Raw genomic sequence first — 25,089 nt, forward strand, 5'->3', positions numbered from 1 at the left:
GAAAATTAAGTGTCGACCCGCAATTTACATGAAAAAACAATGACAGCAGAGGGAGAAAGAGACAAAGAGTGAAAGGGAGGAAGATACAGACGACGAGAGGTCGAAGGACATAGAAAGGGGGATACTCCCCTTTCGAGGGAAAGGTCAAGAGCTGTCAGAAACTTTTACAAATAGACAACATTTAAAAATCATCATCATATGGCAATACTTAATGGTGGAGGTATGAAATTACCTTACTTGCTGGTGGCAGAGAAGGGAATACTGTACATAGTGGTGGAGGGGGAATTTCAATACTTTTTGGTGGAGAGTGAGATTCAAATGGAGGGGGAATTCAATACTTACTGGTGGAGGAAGGAGTCATACCTCATACTTGATGATGGATGGGGAATACTCAGTACTTGATGGGGGCTTAGGAAAATAAATCACCCATTTACCTTTGAAAATGTACATAGTTTTATTTATAATTTTAAGCCACTATTTTAAAAGAAAATATTTATTAACATTACTTAAATCTGCTTTGATAAGCTTTATTCTATTTCAAATTTAGTTTTGTGGTGCAAAACATGTCAAAAAATTGTTTTAAATACCTAACACACTTTTAGATCATTCAAAGAATATTCCCTGACCAATTCAAATATCCATTTAAAGCACCTTCAGCCCCTGCAAAATATTCATATTTACAAATACAAATTCCAAACCCAAAATCTGTAAAATCCACTCTCTATTTCCATCTTTGAAATCCATTTTCTTTATCTGTAAAATCCATTTCATATTTCACACACAACAACCGCTGCCGCTGCCTCTGCCTCTGCCGCCTTTGGGCCATCAAAAATATTTTACGACAAAAATGCTAATTTGAAGAAAGTGGCTGTCAAAAGTAGAACCCGCAAAACAATGAACAGAACCTCGTGTGGGTTTTTGGGATATTTTTATGATAGCAACATGTGACCCTCCTAAGGGTCGTGGCGGGTCGGGTCGGATCGTCAAGGCCGTTTGTCCTTTGGCACAAAAGACGAAGAAAACTTAAAGTTGAGACAAGATTCGACGAGATTTCTCATAACGAGAGCCGTAAATTGATTAGCCACGATTATTGCGGCTCCCCATTCGAGACTCATTACGAGAGATACTCGTAGAAGTCAAATGATGAGTGTAAATGTGGCAGATACCTCAGGGCTGCTCCCTCGGGGAGCTTCCCGCGCGAGTGACGGACCGACATAAAAAACACATTTGTGTGTCTGCCACGAATGTCGCCTAATGTTTTCTTCGTTTGTTGCGTGTTGCATGGGCTCCCCCCGCCATGCCACGCCACGTGGCACGTTTCTCTGCAACACAACATCTACTACCCCTTAGAGGTCCTTGGGGAACTGTTTCATTTCCCGTTGAAATGTATTTTCCATAGACATCTCTCTGACGACTCTCCCGCGTTTCTGGCCCCGAAATCCATACAGATTTTCATTCATAATTCAAGCGAATTCCAACTCGAAATTAAAGTTTCAACAGTCGAAACGGAACCGGAAATCAAATCTACAGATGGCAACAGGCCTGCCGTTCGCTGAGGCGCTTCCTGATACCCTTTCAGAAGGCTTGAAAGGCAGCACTTTAGTCCCTAAACAAATCTAAGGTAAAGGCTTTCCTACGGGCTATTAAATTCAGGCTTTTGTAAATTTTATATGAAAGCTAGTCCCTTATCTCCCCTACAGATAATTCTTTTTACTCCACATCTTTAAATCATTATATCTTTTATCTATCTCAAGGGTATCTACACTTTCGACCATCAACAATAGTCTTTTCTTTCGCTTCACAAAAGTGATTTATGGCTGTCCGGATATGAAATAGAATGAAATGAAAAGCGTTTTATGCTAATTAATCTGCCAATGAATAAATTAATGAATGAATGGTTTGAGGAATGAACAGAAAATCAAAATATATTAAATATTGTAAGAAAAATCAAGAAAATGGTGGATCCAATGGTGGATTTTACGTGAGTTTTCTATTAAACTTCCAATGAATGGTCTGATGAATCAATTGAATAAAAATTTCAGTTGCATTTTATAGTCACAAAAAAAGAATAAGAAGAATCATAGAAAATGAAATATTGTAAAAAAAAAAATTCTAGTACCAGTTTTGGCGCTGTCCTCTGAAATTACTTAAATTCTAAAAAAAAGGTTGTTCCGGGCGGATTTTACATGAGTTTTATACCATTCTACATGAGTACCACAAGTATTCTACATCATTATACTACCATTCTACATGAGTCTAATCTGCTATTCTGCATACTACTACCCTTCTACAGGAGTACTGAAGCATTCTACATACACATCTACATACATGAATATTCCACTAAATTCTAATTCCTTAATCAATGCCTTAATTCCGCTTTAATTTCTATCCTATTTAGCCAAAATTTCTCCTTAATTCCAACATAAATCGAACCACAATCCAACCATATTTCAGCCCACCATTTCTGCCTATCCTTCCCCCCTGAAAACACCACTAATTCCACCTCTTCCTCCCTCTCTGCCTCTTTGGGGCATTCAACCCCGAGAGTTATTTAATTAATTAACACAAACTGTCGCATGTTTTCACGCTCCAGCAGCGTTGGTGCCGCGCCGCCAGAGCGATGTTAATGGGCTTTCAATTATGTCTCCTGCTCATACCCCTCCCCCGTGCGCCTAAAAGTATGCAAAACAAAAATTGAATGCCGTACAAAATTTTGTTCAAATTTCCTTCGGGAGAGGACACGGCAGGAAGATGTCCTGTCCGGTCCATTCGTCATTCAAGCATTAAAAAAAAACAACTTTTTCACAACAAACAAAAACTGTCACAAGGATTTTTGTCCATTTGATTGCGTGTGTAATTACAGGACCCTCGACCGCTCAATCTCTCGTTTTTGAAAGTTCAATTTCAAGGCTTTTTTTGTGAACATCGAAAAAAGGTCAAAGGGAATACACAGAGGAGACGCATAGGAGACGGACGACAGGGAGGCCATAAGAAAGTCGACAGGACACAGGACATTAAGCTCCTGCGACAAAGTGATTTGGTGTTTCGGCTCCCTCGAAATTGGAATCGGAATTGAAACACACATCGAAAGGGACTTCCACTCGGACATTGACAGGACACAGACAGGAGCGAAGGACACTGCCAATTTCGGTGGACATTTAATGGACAGATTTTTAAGGATATTAAAAGCAACAATAGTGTAGGGGAGGGGAAGGGAAGGCTGGACATTTTTTAATAATATTTACAATGACGGGAATTTCTAATCAAAGGAAAGCGAAGGACATTTAGTTTAAAGAATTCGTGCGACGGGTTTTTCATCTTAATTTCTATTGATTATCTTTTATTATTCGATTGAATGATCCTATAGAATGATCCTATGAATAATAATGGAATTTATTAATTTTAATTCTTTAAATTAATTTTAAAAACTAATATTTTGTGGTTATTTTTCATCACTTTCGATTTAAACTTGAATATAATATTAAATTCAAATGAAATAATTATAAAAATCAAACTGCTAGGGACCTTTATTTTTGGAATACAAATTATTGTATTTAATTAAAAAATTGCAAACTGTAAATTTTATAAACAAATTTTTTATATGCACAGTTCTAAAAAAACGTCAAGAATTGGAGATCGGAAATTCTAAAAGGGGTTTTTATTTTAAAATTAAATTAATAATTAAATTAAATTAAAATTAATAAAAAAACTAATTAATTAATTAAAGAAGTATAATTTAACACCCATTAATTCTATACTAAATCTGTATCCAATAACGAAATCATTTCCAAGGAATTCCGCTTCCCATCTTCCATATCTTTTCCTGGAAAAAGATAAACTCCTCCTTTGTTTTTTGTGCTATAAATTTCACTGGTAAAAAACAAGGAAACCATCTCACAACCATTTCTACCTCAACTCTCATTAGAGGCGCTTGAAAATTCATGCCACTAAGCTGCTTCCTAAGACAGAGAACCAGGGGGAAGCACAGGAGAAAGCCGCGAGGAAAAACGACCACCACTTGACTGGAATCTGCCGTCGTGCATTAGCTGGGGGTGTGCGCGATTGTCCCAATCCGCTTACACGAATAATGAAAGCAAGACCCTACTTTCTTCTGGGCGGGTCGGGGGCGGGGACGAGAGCGGTGGCCATTCATTCGTAATTAGAGCATAAATTTCAATTTCACGCTTGCCACAACTGACTGTGCCTCCGCGTGCCTCCAAGAATCAGCATTTCAACAGAAGGAGAACATTATGTTAATGAACAAATGAACAAACAAAAGTCACGACTGTTGAGAGGGGGAGATGCTGCTTTATCTGCGCTCTTCAATAAGTTATCAGCGTGGATTTATGGCCATATTTTTATGGCCAGAAGCCGTACTTTATGGCACAAACAGTGTGTTGATGGCTGATAAGTGTAGAGGTGCAACAAACTGAAATATTTATCAACAAAAAATCTTCCTAATTTTATTTTAAAATGTGGAGAGTCTTTAAATTTGGTTGAAATATCTTACTTTGAAATCTGAATCTGCTATATCTGCATTAAAAGTTGCAGAAGAGTCAAAGCTATCATTTTTCTTTCATATTTCCATCATCCCAGACGTGTATCTCTCTGTCCAAAGAGCGCCGACTACTTTCTTATTTATCTGTTTATCTGGTGTCTCTTTTTGCGGTGCATCTTTTAGTTATAAATAAATGCCATCATTGCCATTATAGCCAGCAACATGCGCATGACATTTGTCTAACGACTGAGGCTCCACAGAACCACAGAGTCATGGCGTCATGGCAACACAGAGGCGGCCTCCGGGAGATTGGCCCTCTCTGGCTGTTCCTTCTGCTGGGAACAGAGACTCCTGGCATTCGTTTGCTTCTCCTATGGCTACTCCTAGTAGATTCCTGCTTCCACTCTTGGCCTGTTTTGTTGCTCTTGGCCATATCCCAGGGGCATGGCATTCATTGCCATTCATTGACTGCACATTTTGATGGCCACTTGGACGTCGTTCAGGCCATGACTAAGGCCGTGTGTGTGTGTACGATGTTAATTGCAACATGGCTTTGATTATGATGGATAGACGGATGGCTGGATGGATGGATGGATGGAGAAAATTAAAAGCTATGCCCTCTGCAGAGGTGTGGAAATTTTTTCTGTGGGGTAACACATTTTTGCATAAAAAAACTTTTCTCTTATGAAAGCTACATATAAATATTTTCGGAATTAATGGAATATGAGTATTACTCACTTATATCTACATGGAATTGGTAAAATACAAAAAAATACACTCAATAAAAAGGATCCTAAAATTAAAAAAAAAAAACTGCTTTTAAGGGAAATATTTTGTACAGGAAAAAAATATAGTGCAGATATTATATTTATAGCTACTATTTTTGAAGTGGTTCCTTAGAGAAAGATCTATAAACTCATTCAGAAATATCTGAAAGAACTTAAGGATCTTATAAATCTTTTACAAATTCTTAAAAGTCTCAGAAACTTTTCCACAGTCTCCCCAACGATCGTCAAGGAAGTTTAGAGAAAATTATTAGAAAAAATTAGGACTTATGGAAGCAAAAATCTTAGGAATCAGGAAAACTCTTTAAAACTTTGAGGTATTCTTTAATAGAATAAAAAATAAAAAATTGATTTAAAATTTAATTAATTTAATTAATTTAAAAACAAAATTAATTTTTTAAATCATAAAAAAAGTTACGTATTATGGAAAATATAGGTAATTAGAAATATAAAAAATTGGAGGAATTACAAATTAGGGGAAGCTTAAGCAATATTCAGTCTTCAATCAAATACAATTCAAAAAACGTATGTAATAAAAAATAAAAGAAAGATACAAGAATCTACAACCCTTGTTCCTACATAAACCTGTAGCCTCCTCCCACTGCCAGTCCATCAATCACTCATTTCCTAGCCAGTCAATCACTATCATTCCTTTTCCCTTTCCACAAAATCACAAATCAAAGAACATTCAGCCATTCAATCAATTGCCAATCAATAAAATTGTAAATCTCTTGCGAAAGAAACTTTTTCCTGAAGTTCTGGAAATAAACTTCCGCCAAGAAACAGCAACATTTAAGCCACATAAAATTGTTTGGGAAGACCCCGTTAAAAGCCCCCGTTAAAGCTGTTTACTTCTCCGGAATTTAGTTTTAAAAGATATCCTTGCTGCTTTTTTTTTAGACTTTTTACAACAGGAAACCAAAAGTTCTGCCACTTCTGCCACACTTTCGAGAACTTATGCTTACTGTCGTAAAAGTTTGATTGCCAAAAATATTATCAAGCCAAGAGATTAAGAGGTTCAAAAAAGGGCAATAACTTGACAATTTTTATGCTTAGAAAACATGGCAAAAAAAATGAAAATGTGCGTATAAGAACACATAACTTTTAGTTAATCCACAGACACACATATTCGAGGCCATATGCTTATGGGAGGATGGCTTTAAAAACACATTTCCGCCTGAAAAGCGAGAGCTGCTGGCGAAAAGAAAGAGATAATTTGCTGTTGGAATTTTAGACATCAGTCGTTGCGAAAATTAATCTATATTTTACAGAATTCTTTTAAAATTTTCATAAGCCTTGGTCCTTCGTTTGGGCCTTCAATTTCCAAGTGCGAGAGCCAAAGGCATTGATCAATTTATATTGGATTTTGTGGATGGCCTGGCCCCCACCGAAACAGAGAGCTTAAGCTCTCAAGTGCTTATTTGTTGTTTATTTCGTAATTTGAGTTTTTTGAGAGAGAAATTGATGACCCATGTGGTCTGTCGACTTTAACTTACGGTCAGGGCTATTAATTTTGGTCAAAACCCAGACCCAACTCACATACTTTTCCTCCCTTTTTCCTGCCCTTTCCCTTACTTTTCCTTCCCTCCCTCAGATTCCTTCTTGCAGCTTAAAACCGCATTTGACACGTGGCAGCCGCTCATTCTGTGATTCCTCTAAAAAAAGAAGAGAAGAAGTTTATGCAGAATATTCTGTAAATCAGAATTAAATCACAAGATTTGACCCCAAAAAATACAAAAAAAAAAACATTAACATCATTAAATGAAAAAAACGTACAAAAAAAACTGCAAAAAGTACAGGTTTTCGAAGGACTAAAAGCTAAGAAAGCTGCTTATGTAAATGATTTCAAATGAATGGATCTTTAAGGCGGATTTCCATTGTAAATTTGGCCATGTTTTGGGTTGAGGATTGGTCTCCAAGAAAGGCTTCATTGAGCAGCAAAAAAGGAGTGATGGGACTAGTGAAGGGTTTGCTGCTGTTTAAAGAGAATTCGAGTGAAGTTTCCTTTTATTCCCTTCCAAAATATTCAGCAATTAAAGCTGCAAATTAAGCAATTAATCGCAACGAATGGAATACGTATAGAAATGTGTGCTCTTCCTTTAGAATAGAGCTTTTTCTTCGAAATAGAGCTACGCTTTCTCTGGTTTTATCCGTATTTACTGGCAAATAAACCTCTAAAGTAGATCCTTGATGATGATTTCGCATCAAGGCTAGCAGTTTGGAAGCATTTTGAGTAGTTTAATGCTATTTAAATTAATAATACCGTTTTAAATACCATGAAAAACTATGGCATGGGATTAATTTACTAAATAATTAGTATCTTTGGCATTCTTTAAACAATTTTAATAATTAGTAGCTAAATTTGTTCAGAATTAATACCACTAAAGAGCTAACGTCTTACAAAAGGACTAAAACATGCAACACAATGTCAAATTGAAGAAACGTTAAAAATTTTAGAAAACTTAAACTTTGCGTCAGGTATATCTTTTCTAGCGACAAGAATCAAAAATCCTATAAAGGTTCGTACAATTCTCTTTTAAATCCATAATTTTTTGTGGATATCCGCAGAAACCGAGTAAAAATTATAAAAGTACCCAAAGCAGCAAATCGCAGTTTTTTAATTTTAAAAAAGATTTTGAGGAAAATGTAAGTATGAGGAAATGATCTACTCATTCAGGTCTACAACATAATTTCTGTCTAGCGTTTTTTTCCAAGTTTGTGGAGGTTTTCCTCCATAAAATGCTTGAATCTTCAGATAATAGAGTGTTGGTCTGTATGTTTTTTTCCGTTTAATTTCTTATGGAAAAAGATATGTCAAACCACCCGTAGATCTGTCTGTTTTCCTGCCTTCCCCTTTTCGATTTGCATGTCCCAAAATATGTTTCTGCTTCTCGCACTTCTCGCATTTGACTTTCTTTTCGCCCCAAAAGATGTTTTCTCTGTCTGTTGCCGTGACCCACAAAAAAATAAGCAACCGAAAAAAATGGACAAACAAATTGTGGAAATAATCCACAGGACCCACAAGGATTTTCTCCACCTCCTCTTTTACAACAATCATTTTTGAGCATCCAACACCAGACGCTTCTTTGTTGTTGTTTTTTTCTCTTCTTTTTTTGTGACCCAGCGGTGGGTCCTTATTCGAATTCCTTTTTAACACCCGAGGATTCCCAGGATTCCACCCGTCCCCCTTTGGATTCTTCCTCCAAGGGGTGTCCCGTGGCGACAGTCAGACAGTGCGACAGACAGGCAGCCAATCAATCAATGCAGAAGCCATACAACATTTTTTTGACATTGCCATTTTTCGTGTAATAAAATTTAAAAGTTAATTTCATTTTGATCTACTTTAAAAACGGAAATTTCAGGTGACAGAAAAACAGGAAAATATTGGTATCACAGCAGGAGGCTGGTTACCCCGCCGCCACACCTCCTAAAAACAGTCCTCGCCTGAGGCTACAAAACGATTTTTGGTGGGTCGCGACATAGCATAAATGAAACAACAATTGCCACAGCTTTTCCACAGCACATTTTCCCATTTCCTAGGCTAAACAACAGACCCAAAAATTACATTCATTTCCTGCTTCCGGGCATCACGTAGCCGCCATGAAGTCCCCCCCATCAATTTGGGCCACTGTCTGGCTTTTTGTTTTTTTTTGTTTTTGTTCAAGTTTTGGTCAAATTACCAACATCCTGCGCAAAGGACATTGGGCATGGGTTTGGGCACATTAGAGCCGCCTTTTGGGTTGTTAGTTAACGTTTTGTAAACTCCCAGCCGTTAAACGATTTAGAAGATGGGGAAGATAGTTGAATGGATAACTTTTGAAGTGATTTTTCATATTTTAAGGGGAAAAGAAACTACTTTCCTCCAAACTCTTCCACTTGTGTTCTAATTTTTACTCATAAATAGAGGCTTCATCGGTTTATAGATTTATATTCAATTTCTTTCCTAAAATTATCCTTTTTGTCTCTTATATATTTATATTTTAGGAAAAATTTGCTCTTTAAATCCAACCATAAATAAATTAATTAATAAAAGGTTCTTTATAATTAAATAAAAAATAAAATTAATATTTTTATAAAATGATTAAAAGTTCCAAAAGAGGGGAAGGCTCCTAACTCATTTTCCCAGAAATCCATTGAAGGATATTGTTGTGCTTTAGACACTTAGAAAATTCCACAAAAAAATATATATTTAATTCTCAAAATAAGTTCCTAATGAATGTTCCTGCTGGCCAACAATCATGTCACATTGTTGCACCTTAACTTTGTTTTTTATCAATTTCTATTAGGAAACTTTCCATACTTCTCCGATGGTCAAAAAGTATCTTCCAAAACTATATTTTGTCTGGACACAAAAGCATAAATTGGCCAAAACAGGCAGACCGACAGACAGGCAGACAGGCAACAAATAAGTTAATTCTCATGACAAAATGCGATAATAGCCGTACAATTTGTTTACCCCAGAGAGCGTACCCAACTCTCATTTAGGGGCCACAAAACTTTTGTCACCTCATTATGCAGGCAAGTTCTTTGGGTGCCAGACACCGATCCCATCCCTCATCCCTTTGGCCCCTGAAAACATAAATTTACAACCCATCCCCCAGCAGTACCTTTCGCAATCGTAAAACTAGATATTTCACCATCGCAGTGGCAGGAAAAACAAGAAAAAAAACAGTAGGAAAAACAGTAAAAATATAGGAAATGGCAGGAAAAAACAGAAAAAGTAGAGACACCATGGAAGGAGGCAGAAAAATGGCACAAAAATTTAATCAACATGACTTTGTCGCCCACTTGGCATCCGCCCCCACATGGAAAAGGATAGGGGAAAGAACTTTGAGGGGGAGTGGTTGGGGTGGAAAGCGAAGAACTATTCGAAAGGTACGAGGCGTAGCAGCAGCTGCGTGGGGCAACAGTTGTAATTGCTTGTTGCACAGTTAAGGAAAAAAACAATTCTCTCGATTCTGTATGTGGCAATAAGTTTTTGGGTTCACTTAAAAAAAATAAGGAAAAACAAAAACAAGGAAACAAGAAAAAACTAGGAAAAATGGGAAAATATAAAGATTTAAAATGGCGATAAAATTTGAATACGATCTGGAGCAATTCTTTAAGCCAAAGAACGATTAAGAGTGCGTAAATAATAGCCCCAACAACTCTCTAAAAAATCCTATAAAAATTCCTCTAAAAATTCTCTAAAAAAATCCTATAAAAATTTCTCTTAGAACTCCTTAAAATCTTGCTTAACTCAATGCTCTTTTGTACCGACCAAACAAATTCTGACAAATTACTACTAAAACTGTCCAATTTCCTGCATTATTTATAGAAATTTTCTAGCAACATCTCTGGGGCTGGTTTAAGCGTAAAAAAAGAAGGAAACTAAACTAAACGCATGCCTAAAAGTAAGAATAAAAGTTGGGACAGCAGGGCGTATGATTAACGCCCCAAAAGCCACAAAGTAGGCAACACAAAGCCCACCAAATAGTAGCAGAAGCAGCAGCAGGGACAGCACCAAAGTCTCATCAAATATGTTGATAAAACAGTAAAGATTACATGGAAGCAGAGAAAAAATAAAGGGTCCCAGGGTTAGGAACAGGGCCAAAAGCAAAAGCAGGAATAGGGCCAGAAGTAAGACCAGGGCTAGGAGCAGAAGCAGAAGCGGGAGGCATCTCCAAAGGCCCTGAACCAAAGGCATCTCTAATGTGTTTGTCAAAACGTTTTAATGCGCAGAGATCCATGGACTGTGGCTGAGGGCTGGAGGTCCCATATAGCTACAAATGCGATGGTCTATCGCCCTGGCAGTAACCTTTTTCTCTTTTTTTTCGGATGGGCAAGGGGTGGGAGAGGAAAGGGGGACGGTGCACGTGGGTGACGAGAAGCCACAGATGACCTTTTTGGCAGCCACAGAATAAAATTGTTAAATAAAAGGCAAATAAAAATTTGTGTGTCACACAAATAAAAACGTGAAGGCGAGAAAGCGAGAGAAAGCCGCCTTCCCCATCAGCAGAGAACTATAGTTTTAGGGGAACGAAGCTTTTGATACCCTCAAATAATAATGGCTTCGATGATGGACATGATATTCGATACGACACTTACATAGGCTTAAAGATTTTATTGTTTTCGTTGGGAATATCTTTAGTAAAACCCGTTTTTCAATGGATTTTGCTTAAAATTCGTATGAAAATGGAACCCTATCTGAACCCTATATGCTTCTTCCAGGGATACAAGAAGAGTTTCCGAATAAAGAAAGCATTCCACACAAAAAACATAGAGAAGGATATGCATTCATGTCTGTAGAGACAGGGCCTTTAAATACGTCCTCCGTCATGGAAGAAAAAAAAAAATTCCGAGAACAAAATTAAGAAATTTCCCAAAAAAAATCCTCCATAAAAAACCACAGAAAGAAATTAAGTAACATATCATGAAAATTGTGTATAAATCCATTTCTAAAATATCTGAAAAGTAAACCGATTTTTATTAAAGGTTGCACAGACTTGTTCTGCCTTGAAATACCCTCTCCTTTCAAGGATATCAACAACCTGTTGTGGGCATGTGTGTGCTTACATGTGAGAGGGTGTCTGTGGGAGCGTGAGAATGTGTGCCAGAGTGTAAGGATATGTCTGCGTGTCCTGTTTTGTGGGTTTGTGGGTGTTAAATGGGCATTAGAGTCGGGGTGCCCTGGACCCCAAAGGCTATTTAAACCTCGTCAATGTGTTTTTCACGCTTCAATGGGAAAGCGGTCTGTGGTTCTGGCTTGGTTACACTAGACAACAAAGTTTGTACCACACTTAATAGGAAAAATTATTAAATATTCGACAGAGTGGACTAACTAACCAGAGTTGATTTACAATTCTCTTTCTATGATGTCTAGGAGTAAAATATGAAAGAAAATGTATGACAATCTCCTCCCATCTCTTCCTTTTCAAGCTCTACCCTCTGCATCTTCTATTTAGTCCCTCACCCTGTTAAACAGTGAACATATTAGGCCTCCAAGTGGCAGTGGAGCACCACTGTCCGTCCAATGAGGCATCATTTGATCAGGAGGCCACTCGATGTCACAACAAAATGTGTTAATGGGATTGCTTATTATGTGTCAATCAGGCATTTTATTTCTCTATTCCCCTACTCCCCCTATTATATTTATATTCCATTCACAGACCCAGAAATAACACCAAAAAAAAGGTTCTTCTTGTCGCCATTTAATGGCTGGGGACACATTGTTTTTTAAAGCACGGCTTAAGTGGGGGTTTGGGGATAACATTGCACTGAAGAAAATTGCACAAAAATAATGGACTATGCTTTAGACAAAAAAAAAGAAGAAAAATACACGAAAAATAATGAAAAATGTATAAAAATGCAAAGAACAAAAATTATGACGAAATTTCTTTGGAAACTCATAGAACAAAGTGTGAACAACCGAAACTAAGTAATTCTTGGTTTTAGTAAATATTAGACTTAAACAAAAAATAATAATAAACAAAATTTTTAATTGTAGAACGCTTCTAAAAATTAAATAGCTAACAACAAGCTATATAGTTTTCCCATTAAGAAAAATCCATAATATTTCACAGATCAAAATAAAAAAGTATTATAAAAAAATTTAGAAAATTGGATGATCCTATAAAATTTATTTTAATTATTTTTGTAGTATATATTTTTATATTACAGATATATTATATATTTACATATGTATTATATTATATTTCTTAATATTTGTATTTTATATATTCTTTTTATTAATTTTTATTATCATATATATTTGTATCCCATTGTTACCTATCTCTAAGACCTTTCCATCAAGACTTTCAAGTCCCTAGAAAAATTGTAGATTCCGTCACACACCATATTTTCTGTCAGTGCATCCCACCCACATAAATAGCATCATTATCTGTATGAAATATCTCACAACTCATTCGTCATTTCGTCAAAAGTCAGACAAGAGGGTGCTCCCGAGAAGAAGAGCAGACCGAGGACGATGATAAATCACTTTCAATTTTGACAAACGTCGCCCAAATGTCGCGTAGACCAGCGGCACATTTCATCACCCCGACAGTTGCCCACACACACACACACAAATGCACCCTCGCACACAGAGATATTCGGTCGCAAATTTCCATAACGAGTGGACCCAGGACTTTGGTCGAGGCAATTGCTCTTTGCTTCCGCCAACAAATCATTCTCCAGCGGCGGACACATCCCAAATATCATTGAGAGAAGAGTAACAGACAGTTGGATGGGGGGAGGGGGTTTGGGAAAGTCACAATTCGATTAAGTGGGGGTGGGGGGAAAGATTCATTCAATGACTGGAAGGGAAAATCATAAAACGAAAATCGGTTCAACAGAAACGGGATTACCAGGATTACTAGAAATGATTCAAACAAATCTGCCCCCAAGTGATTTGATTTATATTTTGGAGAGCAGAATATTTACATATTTTATATATATCAAATAAAAGGCATCAAACGAACGAAACGAATTGAAATCTATTGAGAAAGATTGACAAATTTCTCAGCTTTATATTTAAAATGATTAATCTATTATCCAATCAAAAATCCATCAATCAAATCCATCAAAAACTATTCAAAAGTAAATACAATTTCTATAAATATTCCAAAAGACGAATTTTTTGAAAATTTTCTATAGAATTTAATATATTCTCTAAAAGAGAATCCAAGTCCCCATTTTCCAAAGAATTTAATATAAATATTCTCCAAAATAAAAAGAAAATTTAGCCAAAAGATGGCATTTTTTCATCAAATCTTTACAAGAAAATATTGAATCATATTCCATTGAGCATACTTTGCTTTTCATATTACATAAATAATTAGAAAAAAATAAAGCCTTTAGGCTTGGATATATAATACGAATACATCAAAAGTACCAATCAAAAACTCTTCAAAAGTGAACCAAATTCTAGAGTTTTTCTGTACAAAAGATGATAGAAGAAAACAATCATTAAATCTGTAAAAAATTTTATGATATTTATATATTTCCAAATCGATCATTTTCCTCGTCGCTTACTTTATTTTTCATTCCAAAAATCTCTAAGAAAAACATCCTTTAGACCAGAGATCATTCCCATAACTTCCATCTCCGAATTCCTGCCCCTCGTGCCCCATCTCCTTAGTGCCTCTCTCTTTTTTAAATATTAGGCCAAATATCGACGGGCGGCACAATTTTCATTGTGGAGGAGCGTGTCTCTGCTTAAACTACAATTTAATTTTTCGGCTCGACTTCGTGTCTCCTGTCTCCTGCCCTCTTGTGACATCACGTATACGATACGAACGCCGGCTATCACGTATACGTTGGGATGCATCTCCTAACAAAAATATCTTTCGACGGGCACTTAATGCTTCAAGGATCCAGATGATGATGCTGCTGCTACAGTGGCAAGTGGCAAAGGCTTAGACTTTCGACTTCCGCTTGCAACAACAGCAAAACGAAACAAAGAAAATACAGAACACCCGCCTTGGGCGAGGGGGAGACGCGATGAAACGAGTGTCTACTGCATAATGTTGCATATTGCATTTCGAGACTTTCAGACACTTTTCATCACAAGAACTTCATTCCGAGTGCAGAGCCCCCTTCCGGCTCTTTTTTAAGCATTGAGACACCCTCCCCCCTTTCTTAAGCATTAAGAGGTACCCTCTGTCTCTTGAATGTATCCCTCTTTGCACCACTCTCTCTCTTGTATTTTGTTTTACTGTTTTAACCATTGTTTCCTTATGCCTGCGGGGTGTCGCCCTTAAGGTGAGCCATCCATCAGGTGTCTTGACTTGTGTTTTCTTTATAAACTCAATGGCAACAGCGGATCTCCCTGCGAGAGTCTATTCCCCTCTTCAGTACCATCTTTAACCTGTATCTCCCTCTCTCTCTCTTCCTCTTCTTATAAATAATTCAATTGCCATTTTCTTTGGCCTCGTTTTGCACCTCCTTGTAAAATGAAACATATGATGATTTTCAAATGAATTCCAATGAAGCCTTATTTACACCACAAGCCAGACAGAGAGAGCAAGAGAGTTGGAGGGTGCAAAGAGTGCCTGCTGTATTCATGGTGCAACATGCAACAGGGAGACAGAATAGTCACCAACTCTAGAACATTTTTGTATTCTTTTTCAGCTTAGATATGTAAATACCCGAAAAAAAAATTCAAACATGAGGCCCAACCAGAACCATTGAATGATTTGCTCATTGAACCCTTTTCTTTTTCAATTACAACTCCCTTATCTTGGTACCTTTCCCTTTAAGTGCATTAAAGGGTACCTCATTGTCTAGACACTCAGCTGTATTCCCCCGTTTCTTGTTGCATTTGAATTGCCATTCACTTTGTATTCATGACTCCACCACACGTCCCCCTGCTTTCACAGTCTGTCTAGCCCTTCCTTTGTCTACATGCAAGGCATTTTATAATGTATGGATTATATTTCACACACACACACACACACACGTGTACAACCCTTCGCAGTTCATTCAATTTTTAATAATGGCTAGAAACCATTAGTCCATGACATCATTTACACGGCCTTCCCTTCACTTCGCATAAAATATAAAATTCCAATATATAAATATACGAGTATATTGTATGCTGCCACTAATGGTTGCCCAGTCGCTGCAGCTGTCTAACCCTTCGCTTTATATTTGCAACAAATACATGTATGATAGAAAAAGAATTCGATTGGGGGGAGGTGGTGGCATTCACCATTCAGGTGCAGTCATGCATAATTTGTGACCAAATAGAGACGACACTTTTTGTGGCTGGAAAAGTGCCAGAAATGTTTTACAAGTCAATTTTATTAAAGTTTTGCAGACAATTTTGGAGTGTTTTTTGGCTAAAATTTTCATTGTTCGAAAGTTTGTCTTCTTTTTTTCTTGTTTTCCAATGCACAGAAAACAGGAAAAAACATAAAAATCCTTCAAATTAAGCCAAAAAAAACCCTACATATCTCTAATCAAAAGGGAAAAATTCTAAATTATTTCCGCTTTGATTTGCATTTACAGCTCCCTCGATCAAAAGCTCAGCAATGTTCCGCTTCAATCCCCAATTGAGTCACGGCTGTGCCTTGGCCCTCATCTGCTGTCTGCTGAATCTTCTGATGATGCACCAACCCACCAATGCGGAGCTCTCGCCCGTCGTTCAAGGTGAGTTCTTCCTCCCCATTCTACCGGACGACCATCCCCCAAATACCGATCCTTCTTTTAGGTGGCGGGCCCATCAGCAATCTCTACGACAATCTCCTGCAGCGGGAGTATGCCGGACCCGTGGTCTTTCCCAATCACCAGGTGGAGCGCAAGGCCCAGCGCTCTCCTTCGCTGCGCCTCCGCTTTGGTCGCAGCGATCCGGACATGCTCAATAATATCGTGGAGAAGCGTTGGTTCGGCGACGTCAACCAGAAGCCCATTCGATCGCCTTCCCTGCGTCTGCGGTTCGGACGCCGCGACCCCACCTTGCCACAGATGCGACGCACCGCCTACGACGATCTTTTGGAGCGTGAACTAACCCTCAACAACCAGCAGCAGCAGCAATTGGGAGACGCAGCCGACGATCTCAGTGCCGACTATGATGGCCTTTACGAGCGGGTGGTGCGCAAGCCGCAGCGTCTTCGTTGGGGTCGCAGTGTGCCCCAGTTTGAGGCAACCAATGGCGATAATGATCAGGTGAAATGATTGAAAAATATATTTGAAATTTCCGGTATTCGAAATGCCCTCTTTTGCAGCTGTACAACTCTCTGTGGAACTCCGAGAAGATGCGCCGCATGCTGTTGGCCTTGCAGCAGTACGAGGCCGCCCCTGGACACGTTGCAGGCTATGCCAACGATGGAGACGACACCGAGGCGCAACTGGATGAAGACACATCGGAGTTCCAGCGCGAGGCACGCAAGCCAATGCGTTTGCGTTGGGGTCGTAGCACTGGCAAGGCCCCCGCAACCGAACAGAAGGTGGGAAAACCTCTGAAAAAAGGAATTTGTTCCTCAATAAAGCCCTTTTCTTTTCAGATTGAAACCTCTTCAATTGCTCCCAAAAATTAAATACTTATCCCAGATATTCATGGCCAAGGCGAAAGGAACTCCAAAGGACAATGGCAAGGACATCAAATGATGGGAAAAGAAAAGAAAACTAGAAAAAACGGTCGAAATATCCAAAGCCCAAAAAAAACAGTTTTTGAGAGAATTTTTAAATAGAGAGAAAGAGAGTGGAGAGATAGAGAGGAGGAGGAAAGAGCAGAGTCAATGGCTGAGAAATATATGCATATATTTAACAAACAAAAAAACACATATATAAATTCTATATATATTAAACATATGATTAACCCATTAATGTCTAACATTTCGTTTTTGAGCAGCAACAAAAAAACCTAAATAAATATATATATATATATATATATATATATTTGTCCATGAAACTTTAACACAAGGCGCCGCGCAGGTAAAACAAAAAAAAATATCTACAAGATTATAAACGTTAAAAAAAATTAAAAAATAAATACATATAAATTTTGGGTGGGTTTATTTGACAAACTAAATGAAAATATAAATCAGTTCTGTTATTTTATTTCTTATATTTTTAATTGTTTGCCTCGAATCTCCCTAAATTCCTATTATGCTCAATAAAAACAAAAACAAAACTTTAAAAAAGGATCCCCCAAACAAATTCTAGCCTCAAATGTATATAAAAAAATATAAAAACTTACAAAACACCTTTAAAACTTAGCGCAAATTTGTTATAAAAACAAAAGAAAAATCTATAAAAATATTTAAAAAATATATAAACATTTAATTTGTCAGTGAACAAATTTTCGATTTAATAAATATTATATGAAAAGGTAAAAAATGTTTGAAAAACATGGAAGAAAGGCCCCCGCGAAAGAAGAATTGAAGGAAAGAAAATATAGATGTATTACTGCAACAATTGTTATATTCTGTGTGCTAAAAAAAAGAATTATATATACTATATACATATGTGTGTATGTGTGTATCAACTATTATATTATACGACTATATAAATATACATATATATATCGGATGCAATTTTATCAATGTATTTTACTTAAACAAATCCAAACAAACATAAACAAAAACACAATAAAGATACAATCGAATGTTGTTTCTGACACACATTTTTGTATATTTAATTTACACCATCATTGAAATTATTGTTTAACAAAAACAGCAAACATATAGGAAACAAAAAAAAACACTTTCCCCCACAGACAGAGAGCTCAGAGAACGGAGTATATCAGTATATATATATATACCCTTAAATATCATATGAATGTAAATGTAAATAAGAGTAACACACACACACAAAATGAACGCGTACATATTTTACTCGATCTATATGCTATATATATATACATATATATATATATATATATAATAAATACCTATAATACCTACGGTGAAACTCTGAAGGAGTCAAAAATTCAAAGTGTTTTTATTTCATTTCGGTGTATTTGGGAGGAAACTATGGGGATTTTGGCTTATACAAAATTATGGAAAACATTTCAGATCAGATCTTGCCAGAAGTAGGTTGAAAATAGCTTCGAAAACACCTCTCTCTCTCTGCATGGAGAAACCAAAAGGTAATTCAATAAAATCACTCAATAAATTGCAAATCGCAACTCCCTAAGGCAGCGATCGGCACGCGCCCATTCGCGAAACGGAACAAAACTGTTATTCTATGGTTCCGATCCCTGTTATACATGTGTGTGTGAGCGGGAGCGCACTATCCTATGCCCAGAAGATAGGGCCATGCCCTAAAATCACAAAAATCAGCGAAAATTTCTCATGTGTAGCATTACCCCCTTTTCTGCTGTACAACAACCATCGAAAATATGTTTCCCGAATTGCCTAATATTGTCCCAAAATACAGAAGTGTCATACAACCATAACCTACTACAATACACGCAATTGAGTGCATTTTCGTGTCGAATTTCCAATGTCAAATGTCATTAAAAAAAATATAAAACGCGCTCCATTTACAGAAACAGAAGAGAGAGAGAGAAATTTCAGAACCGCATTTGGAGTTGAAAAGTTAATTACGAAAAACAAACAACAAAATGTTACAGGAGTTTGGGTCTGTGTCAAGGGTTCGCCCCCACAGGTGGAAAGCACCTGTAAATGTCTCTGTTTGTCTTTGCCCATTTTCATTGCCGGAATGTTGTGGCTCCTTGCCCGCATCTGCCATTTTCATCAGAGTTCCCTGTTGTTTCTTGTTTGGTTTCTGGCTTAATTCTCTCACATTTGTGGCCGTAATCGTGTTGCAGAGGATACACACTCTTGCTCTGGTGTCATCCGACGCTCTGGGAATCCAAGTTGATAATTGTTGGCACTTTTATTGGGTCATTCGAGCAGGTATTGGGCGTTTGCAGCAGGTAAAAGTTGGAAAATGCACTGCAATTGCGCGTTTTATTCATGAAAAGTTGTCCCATGAAATTGGTAAGCTCCGAAAGTTGTAATAGGTGTAGTTGTAGGAGTAAATTAGTGGATAATTAACTTTAATTCGTTATATATATTCTGTCTAAATAAATGTTACAAAGTTTCAACTATTAATTGGCGGAAAGCAAAGTTTTAAAAATTGTAAAAAATTAATGTAGAAAACTCCCGCCTTTAAGCATTATTTTCTCCTTTCTATAGATTTTCACGTATTTAAATCTGTAACCACAGCAACCTCCTAATAGCCAAAGATTCCAACAAAATGCGACATAAGATCCACACATTTAACTCTTGAAAGTTTGACTTTTCCCTGGCATCCTTTTGCTGCTAATGTCAAAAGTTTTATGGCGACCTGTTTTTAAATGTTCTGTCTAAATGTTGTGTCTGTTTTGTTGCACATACGGTATAACGGTATATAGTATGTATGTATGTGTGTGAGATACAGCTTTACATTACTTAGTACTTGGTAAATATTTATGCAAATAATATGCAATTACAGACATACTTTTAAAACACACATACACAGACATACGCTTGCAAAACGTGGCCTAAAAGCGCTCTGCAAATACACGAAAGTTTTCCAGGACACACGCATACTCTCAAGCGAGAAAACGGTACAAATGTGTCACACACACACGCGCTACAGCAGGGAGGAAGGAAACTTTGGGAGCCGAATGTTTAAATATCCTTAAAAATGCAACGTTTATACAGGAGCTATAGTCAGCTGATTTTGATCACGGACGGATGGAAGGAAATTTCTATATCGGTTGGAAACCCCTTCTGTGCTCTTCTTCCATTTATCATTTCAGAATAGTTATACCCTCTATTGAAGGGCATCCAAAAACAAACAAAAAAACAATCTTCAGGCCGCGACAGAAACAACTTGCGATTAAAAACGCTTGCAAACGCCTTCGGAATTGCTTTGCCTCCCACCGCCTGCCCCCCGAATCCCTGCCCACATGTGCATATGCAAATGAAAGAGCAACAACAACAACAAACAATGGTAACAACTGCTTCCGCTTCTGTCTGAGACGCGCACCCCCTACCACCGTCGCCCCCACAAAAACTAATGCAAAAGTTTTTTTTGGTTTTGCCGAGGATAAGACGACACATGACACTGAAGAAGAACAGCGCGACGGAAGCTTGTCTAGGGAAAAAAATTATTTAAGAGAAAGATTTACTTTGAAAAGACAAGGTCTCCAAGAAGGAGACTTTATTACTTAAGAGAAGGTCCCACTCACCGTTATTACATTTATTTTGACTCCTCTTCTTTATTATTGTCTTCTCTTTTTGATATTGCAAAATTCATTTGTTGTTCTTTTCACTCTCCAAGGGGGAGCCGATTTCGAGACGAGGTTGCGATGAACAAAGAACGAAAACGTGAGATTTCGGGACCCGACGACGATTTCCGAATTTTATGGAACGACACAAACGTAACGGTACCAAGAGCACTAGCATACAAAAAAAAACACTGATACACTGCACTTTCACACACTTGTCACATTTCCACCTTTTTCCTGCGATATAATAGCATCAGCTTTGATTTCATTAAAATAAGACAAGCCATTAGGGTAGGACTCCCAGGAAACACGCATATTTTAAGCTGTTGAAGCCCCGAACGAGACAGATCGACATATCCAAACGTAGGCCCTTTTGATCTTCTTAATCTTCTCTCCGTCTACTACATGGAAGACCTTTTCTGCATTTGCACACACGCACACATATGTACATATGTATACACCCCAAGACCTAGTGCGACCACCGACATAACGGTATCTTATTGGTGCTTTTTTGGGAATTTCCAATAATGCATATAATACTTATTGCACTGCACTTTCACATATTTCCGCTTCTTTGTACCCACGATCTGCCTTTTTCCTACCATTTTTTGTCATTGCTTCGCCCCCGCACCAGACACATGCACAATTTCTTAGATTTAGCACTTTAATCACAGGAATTTGTATGTTCTTCACTGCACTACACTATCACAAATTGCAAAACAAATATTAACGCATTGAACGCGTGCAAGCCGAACCGAAAAATTGAAGCTCGCTCATCCATTCTCTCTCCCGCTGTTTCTATTACATTTATATAGAGAATACCTTTGGACACCTGTTGGTGAGAGTGTGTGGGAGTAATAGAGGCTTAGATGCAGCCAGAGATCTAGACGAGATGTTTGAAGTGGAGAGCCCTATTGGAAATGACGTTGGTTTTTGAGGAGGAGGGAGAGGGTGCTCATCTTCAGGGTGCGTGTGAGGGTTCAAAGTATAATTCCATGTACTACAAACTCAAAAAATTTTCAAAATATGGTAAGGTTTGTACCCACATATCAAAAATATTTTATTGTTTATATGGTAACACACACATTTCTATTGTTATAAATCTTAGAACTTAACACGGGGTACCGCTTGACTGATAGAACTAAAAAATCATCCGAGAACACATTGGAGATGAGCCCTGCTTCGTTTCGTTTCGTTTGTTGAATGAAAATGTGCTTAAAATTGAGGTAAGATTGACTTTCATTTTGGGAGGGGGGTAATGGGAAATACTGATACAATGCTAGAGGGTACGTCATTTACTATACGATTCGTCAGTTTAAGGAAACACATTAATTGGGGGCACAATTAAAAACTTCGTCATTAAATGCTAATCCAGAACTTGCCGGATTTTAAAATCCTCTAGATTCTCTTGTGGAATGAGTCGCAGCTTCATGTCGTTGGCCAAATGGAGAACCGCATAGAGGGCCACCGATGGGGACAGAGAATCTTTCATTTTGGCATTCAACATATCAGGCAACGTTCGGTAGAGCTCCTGGAAGCTGGCGGTACCCTTCGCGTAGCTTTCTTCCTTTGGCACTGGGTGGGAGGGTATCGATGCCTCGTCGACAGGACTGAGGAGTTGTTTCTGGATCAGAGAATTGCAGTTTTTCTTGAGATTCTTCATGTCGATCACCTTGGCGCGCCTCGCGAATGGCACAATCACTTTGGTGACCTGAAAAATATGACAATATGTGATACTTTAGACACCCTTGGGAATAGCATATCCTCCAATGACCCACCTGCTTCGGTGCACCCTCATATTCGGTGGCTATCTCCACGATTGTATCCTGACCCACATGCATGCTTTGGCTCTGGCTGGGCATACCCTCACATAAATCCACATTCATCATGTCCATGGGATCTTCAATGCCCGCTCCCGACATTCGGTTCATGACAGGATCATCTGTGGTGAAATGTTCGTTGTCAAAGAGCTCTATGTCGGCATCGCCGTGGTGTGAGCCCCCATCCATATCCATATCGTTGCCCATACCCTCATCCAGGTCGGCTTCACCAAATCTCTGGCTAACTTTAATACTCGGCGCCGAATCGTATTTGAAAAAGTAATCCGCTTCAAAGTTGAATTTCGTGGGCAGCACCAGCTTTCGGGCATCCCATTTCTTTTGATAGTTGACCTTTCGCTGCTTTATATTGGCATCGAGGGGCTGAAAGAACTCCTCTTTGAATTTTCCATATTGCACCTCCTTCATGCGTCGCTTGGCGGCCGCTGCCGCCGTTTTCTTTGGTTTGGCAGCAGTCACAGCATCCATAGGACCATTCGACTGGGCCAGAGTGGTGCGCGGACGAGTGCGCCTGAATTTCCAATGCGCTGGACCCGCCCAAAACTGTGAGATCTGCTCCATGGGTCTGTAGGAGTAGTCCAGCCTAGTGACACCATCCACTGGCCTCAAGTCGTCAATGAATTCGGCCGTTTTCCTCAAACGGCGGCAATTGTTGACGACCGTCTGCTCCTCGGCGGTGAGTTCTTGCAAATCATTGGATTGTATTTCTAGGATAATGGGAGGACCTGCTTCCATATCCGGCATGGGCTCACACTCAGCGTTCATATCAAAGGCCACGGATATATCTGTGGGATTCACACCGAAGTCGTCCGCATTGTCCAGCCCCTCATCATCGTCATCATATGTGGGGGCCGCCTCTGAAATAGATCCCGTCTGGGGCTTGGGATTGGGAGCACTGGTTATCACGTAGCCCGTGTGGAGTGGCCGCAGATTTAGTTTGTCCATATGGTTGTACAGCTTAGGCAGCCAGTCCGCATTGCACAACTCTTCATTGGTCCATTCCTTGGTGCTAGCACTCAGCGTTTCGCTGTCCATGAGCTCATCCGTCTCCTCCGTCGAATCCCAGAATTTGTGGGTCGTGCGTAGCCGCATCTCAGAGTCCACGCTGGGCAGAATGTTGTGCATCAGGCGATTAGAGGCATTGATGGAACCCACCGTCGAATTGAGTTTCCCAAAAACCGCATCCTGCATGGGCACCATGTCCAAACGGGCATTCAACGTTTCCTTGTTCTTTGTCACCGTTGATAAATTCCTTTTCTGGCGCTTGGGCTTAGGTGCCGCCTGCTGCTGTTGACTGGGAGCCGCATCGCCACCTTCGCCATCACCTGGAGGTCCTTCAGGTAAGCCCTCATCATCCGCGTCGGCATCGTTTATCTGTTTGTCCGTCAATGTGCGAGCACTCAAGCCCGCCGATATACGCATTGCATCGATGTAGATTGAGTCTACACGCAGGCCGTAGACCTTGGACGAGGCCTCCAGCGAAGAGCCAGCCATCTGTGAATGTGGAAAAGTAGGTTAGGAACTCTGCAGATTGTCAGTCAGAGGGGCAAAGAGTAAAACGCACCTTGAAGTTGCTTAGCTTTTTGTGATGGCGATCCATTAGAGTGGCCAGCGAATCAATCAGCGACATATGCCAGGCATTGTCTTTGCTGAGCTTATTGCAGTTGTACAGATCCACGCAGGAGCGTATCGTCTCGTTCTCCTCGATGGACTCGAGAGCTGAACTCTTGCGCGTGTCCTGCTGAACCAGCAGCGTTCGCCGGCGTGCTTCCCGCCGCTCGGCCTCGTCGTCATTGATCACTGTTATGTCCCGGGCCATGCTCTCCCGGTAGCTGCCCACTGCAGATCGACGCAGTGGCGTCTCCGAGCGAGGCAACGTCATGATTGCTCGATGCCTCTTTGCTGGTCGATGATTTTACGCGCAAAATTAACGAAAATACCAATGCCTGGGTGTGCGTAATCACAAGAGGACGCCAAATGCTGTTGTCCGCCTTGCAAGGAGAGAATATAGTTTTTCTATAACAATTTCTATAACTTTTGTTGCTTATTTTTACCAATTTCGTTTTGTGTATTTCGTTTGATCGCTGCGTTGGTATTGGTTTACAGTTTCTTTCAAACGACGCCGCAATCTAGGGATGGAGAGTGAGTGCTTAACATTTCAGGGCTGGAAATCCACATTCACACGCTCAGGGCTGGCATAATTAATAAACGAAATTCATGAATTAAAAATTCCTCATTACCGTAAAGCAAGTAAGAAATAAAACA

The 25,089-nt window shown here is 38.9% G+C and overlaps 2 protein-coding genes across 2 annotated transcripts in view; one reads left to right on the forward strand and one right to left on the reverse strand.

The window, feature by feature from the left end:
• sNPF (short neuropeptide F precursor) overlaps window positions 1-17,617 on the forward strand; it is a 44,952-nt gene extending 27,335 nt beyond the window's left edge. Inside the window, exons 2-5 of the mRNA XM_033379410.1 lie at window positions 16,273-16,413; window positions 16,475-16,929; window positions 16,989-17,210; window positions 17,268-17,617. Coding sequence (XP_033235301.1) covers window positions 16,296-16,413; window positions 16,475-16,929; window positions 16,989-17,210; window positions 17,268-17,300 — 828 coding nt within the window. The 5' untranslated portion in view covers window positions 16,273-16,295 and the 3' untranslated portion in view covers window positions 17,301-17,617. The remainder of the gene's footprint in view (window positions 1-16,272; window positions 16,414-16,474; window positions 16,930-16,988; window positions 17,211-17,267) is intronic.
• A 4,399-nt stretch (window positions 17,618-22,016) lies between these two features.
• On the reverse strand, window positions 22,017-25,007 carry LOC4816365 (condensin complex subunit 2-like). Its single transcript, XM_001356076.4, has 4 exons — window positions 24,879-25,007; window positions 24,389-24,815; window positions 22,765-24,318; window positions 22,017-22,697 (listed from the first exon to the last, which is right to left on the reverse strand). The coding sequence occupies exons 2-4, from the start codon at window positions 24,704-24,706 to the stop codon at window positions 22,353-22,355; spliced, it is 2,217 nt and encodes a 738-aa protein (XP_001356112.2). The 5' UTR covers window positions 24,707-24,815; window positions 24,879-25,007; the 3' UTR covers window positions 22,017-22,352.
• Between the last annotated feature and the right edge of the window lie 82 nt (window positions 25,008-25,089).

The sequence above is a fragment of the Drosophila pseudoobscura genome, chromosome 4, assembly GCF_009870125.1.
Source record: "Drosophila pseudoobscura strain MV-25-SWS-2005 chromosome 4, UCI_Dpse_MV25, whole genome shotgun sequence".
In the NCBI taxonomy this organism is placed as follows: Eukaryota; Metazoa; Arthropoda; class Insecta; order Diptera; family Drosophilidae; genus Drosophila; species Drosophila pseudoobscura.

Bases quoted from the DNA above. Each gene is read 5' to 3' on its own strand.
- LOC4816365 (XM_001356076.4), bottom strand. From the start codon at position 24,706: ATGACGTTGCCTCGCTCGGAGACGCCACTGCGTCGATCTGCAGTGGGC. The intron at 24,319-24,388 runs GTGCGTTTTACT...CCACATTCACAG, and splicing joins AAAAGCTAAGCAACTTCAAG to ATGGCTGGCTCTTCGCTGGA. The intron at 22,698-22,764 runs GTGGGTCATTGG...CATATTTTTCAG, and splicing joins ATGAGGGTGCACCGAAGCAG to GTCACCAAAGTGATTGTGCC.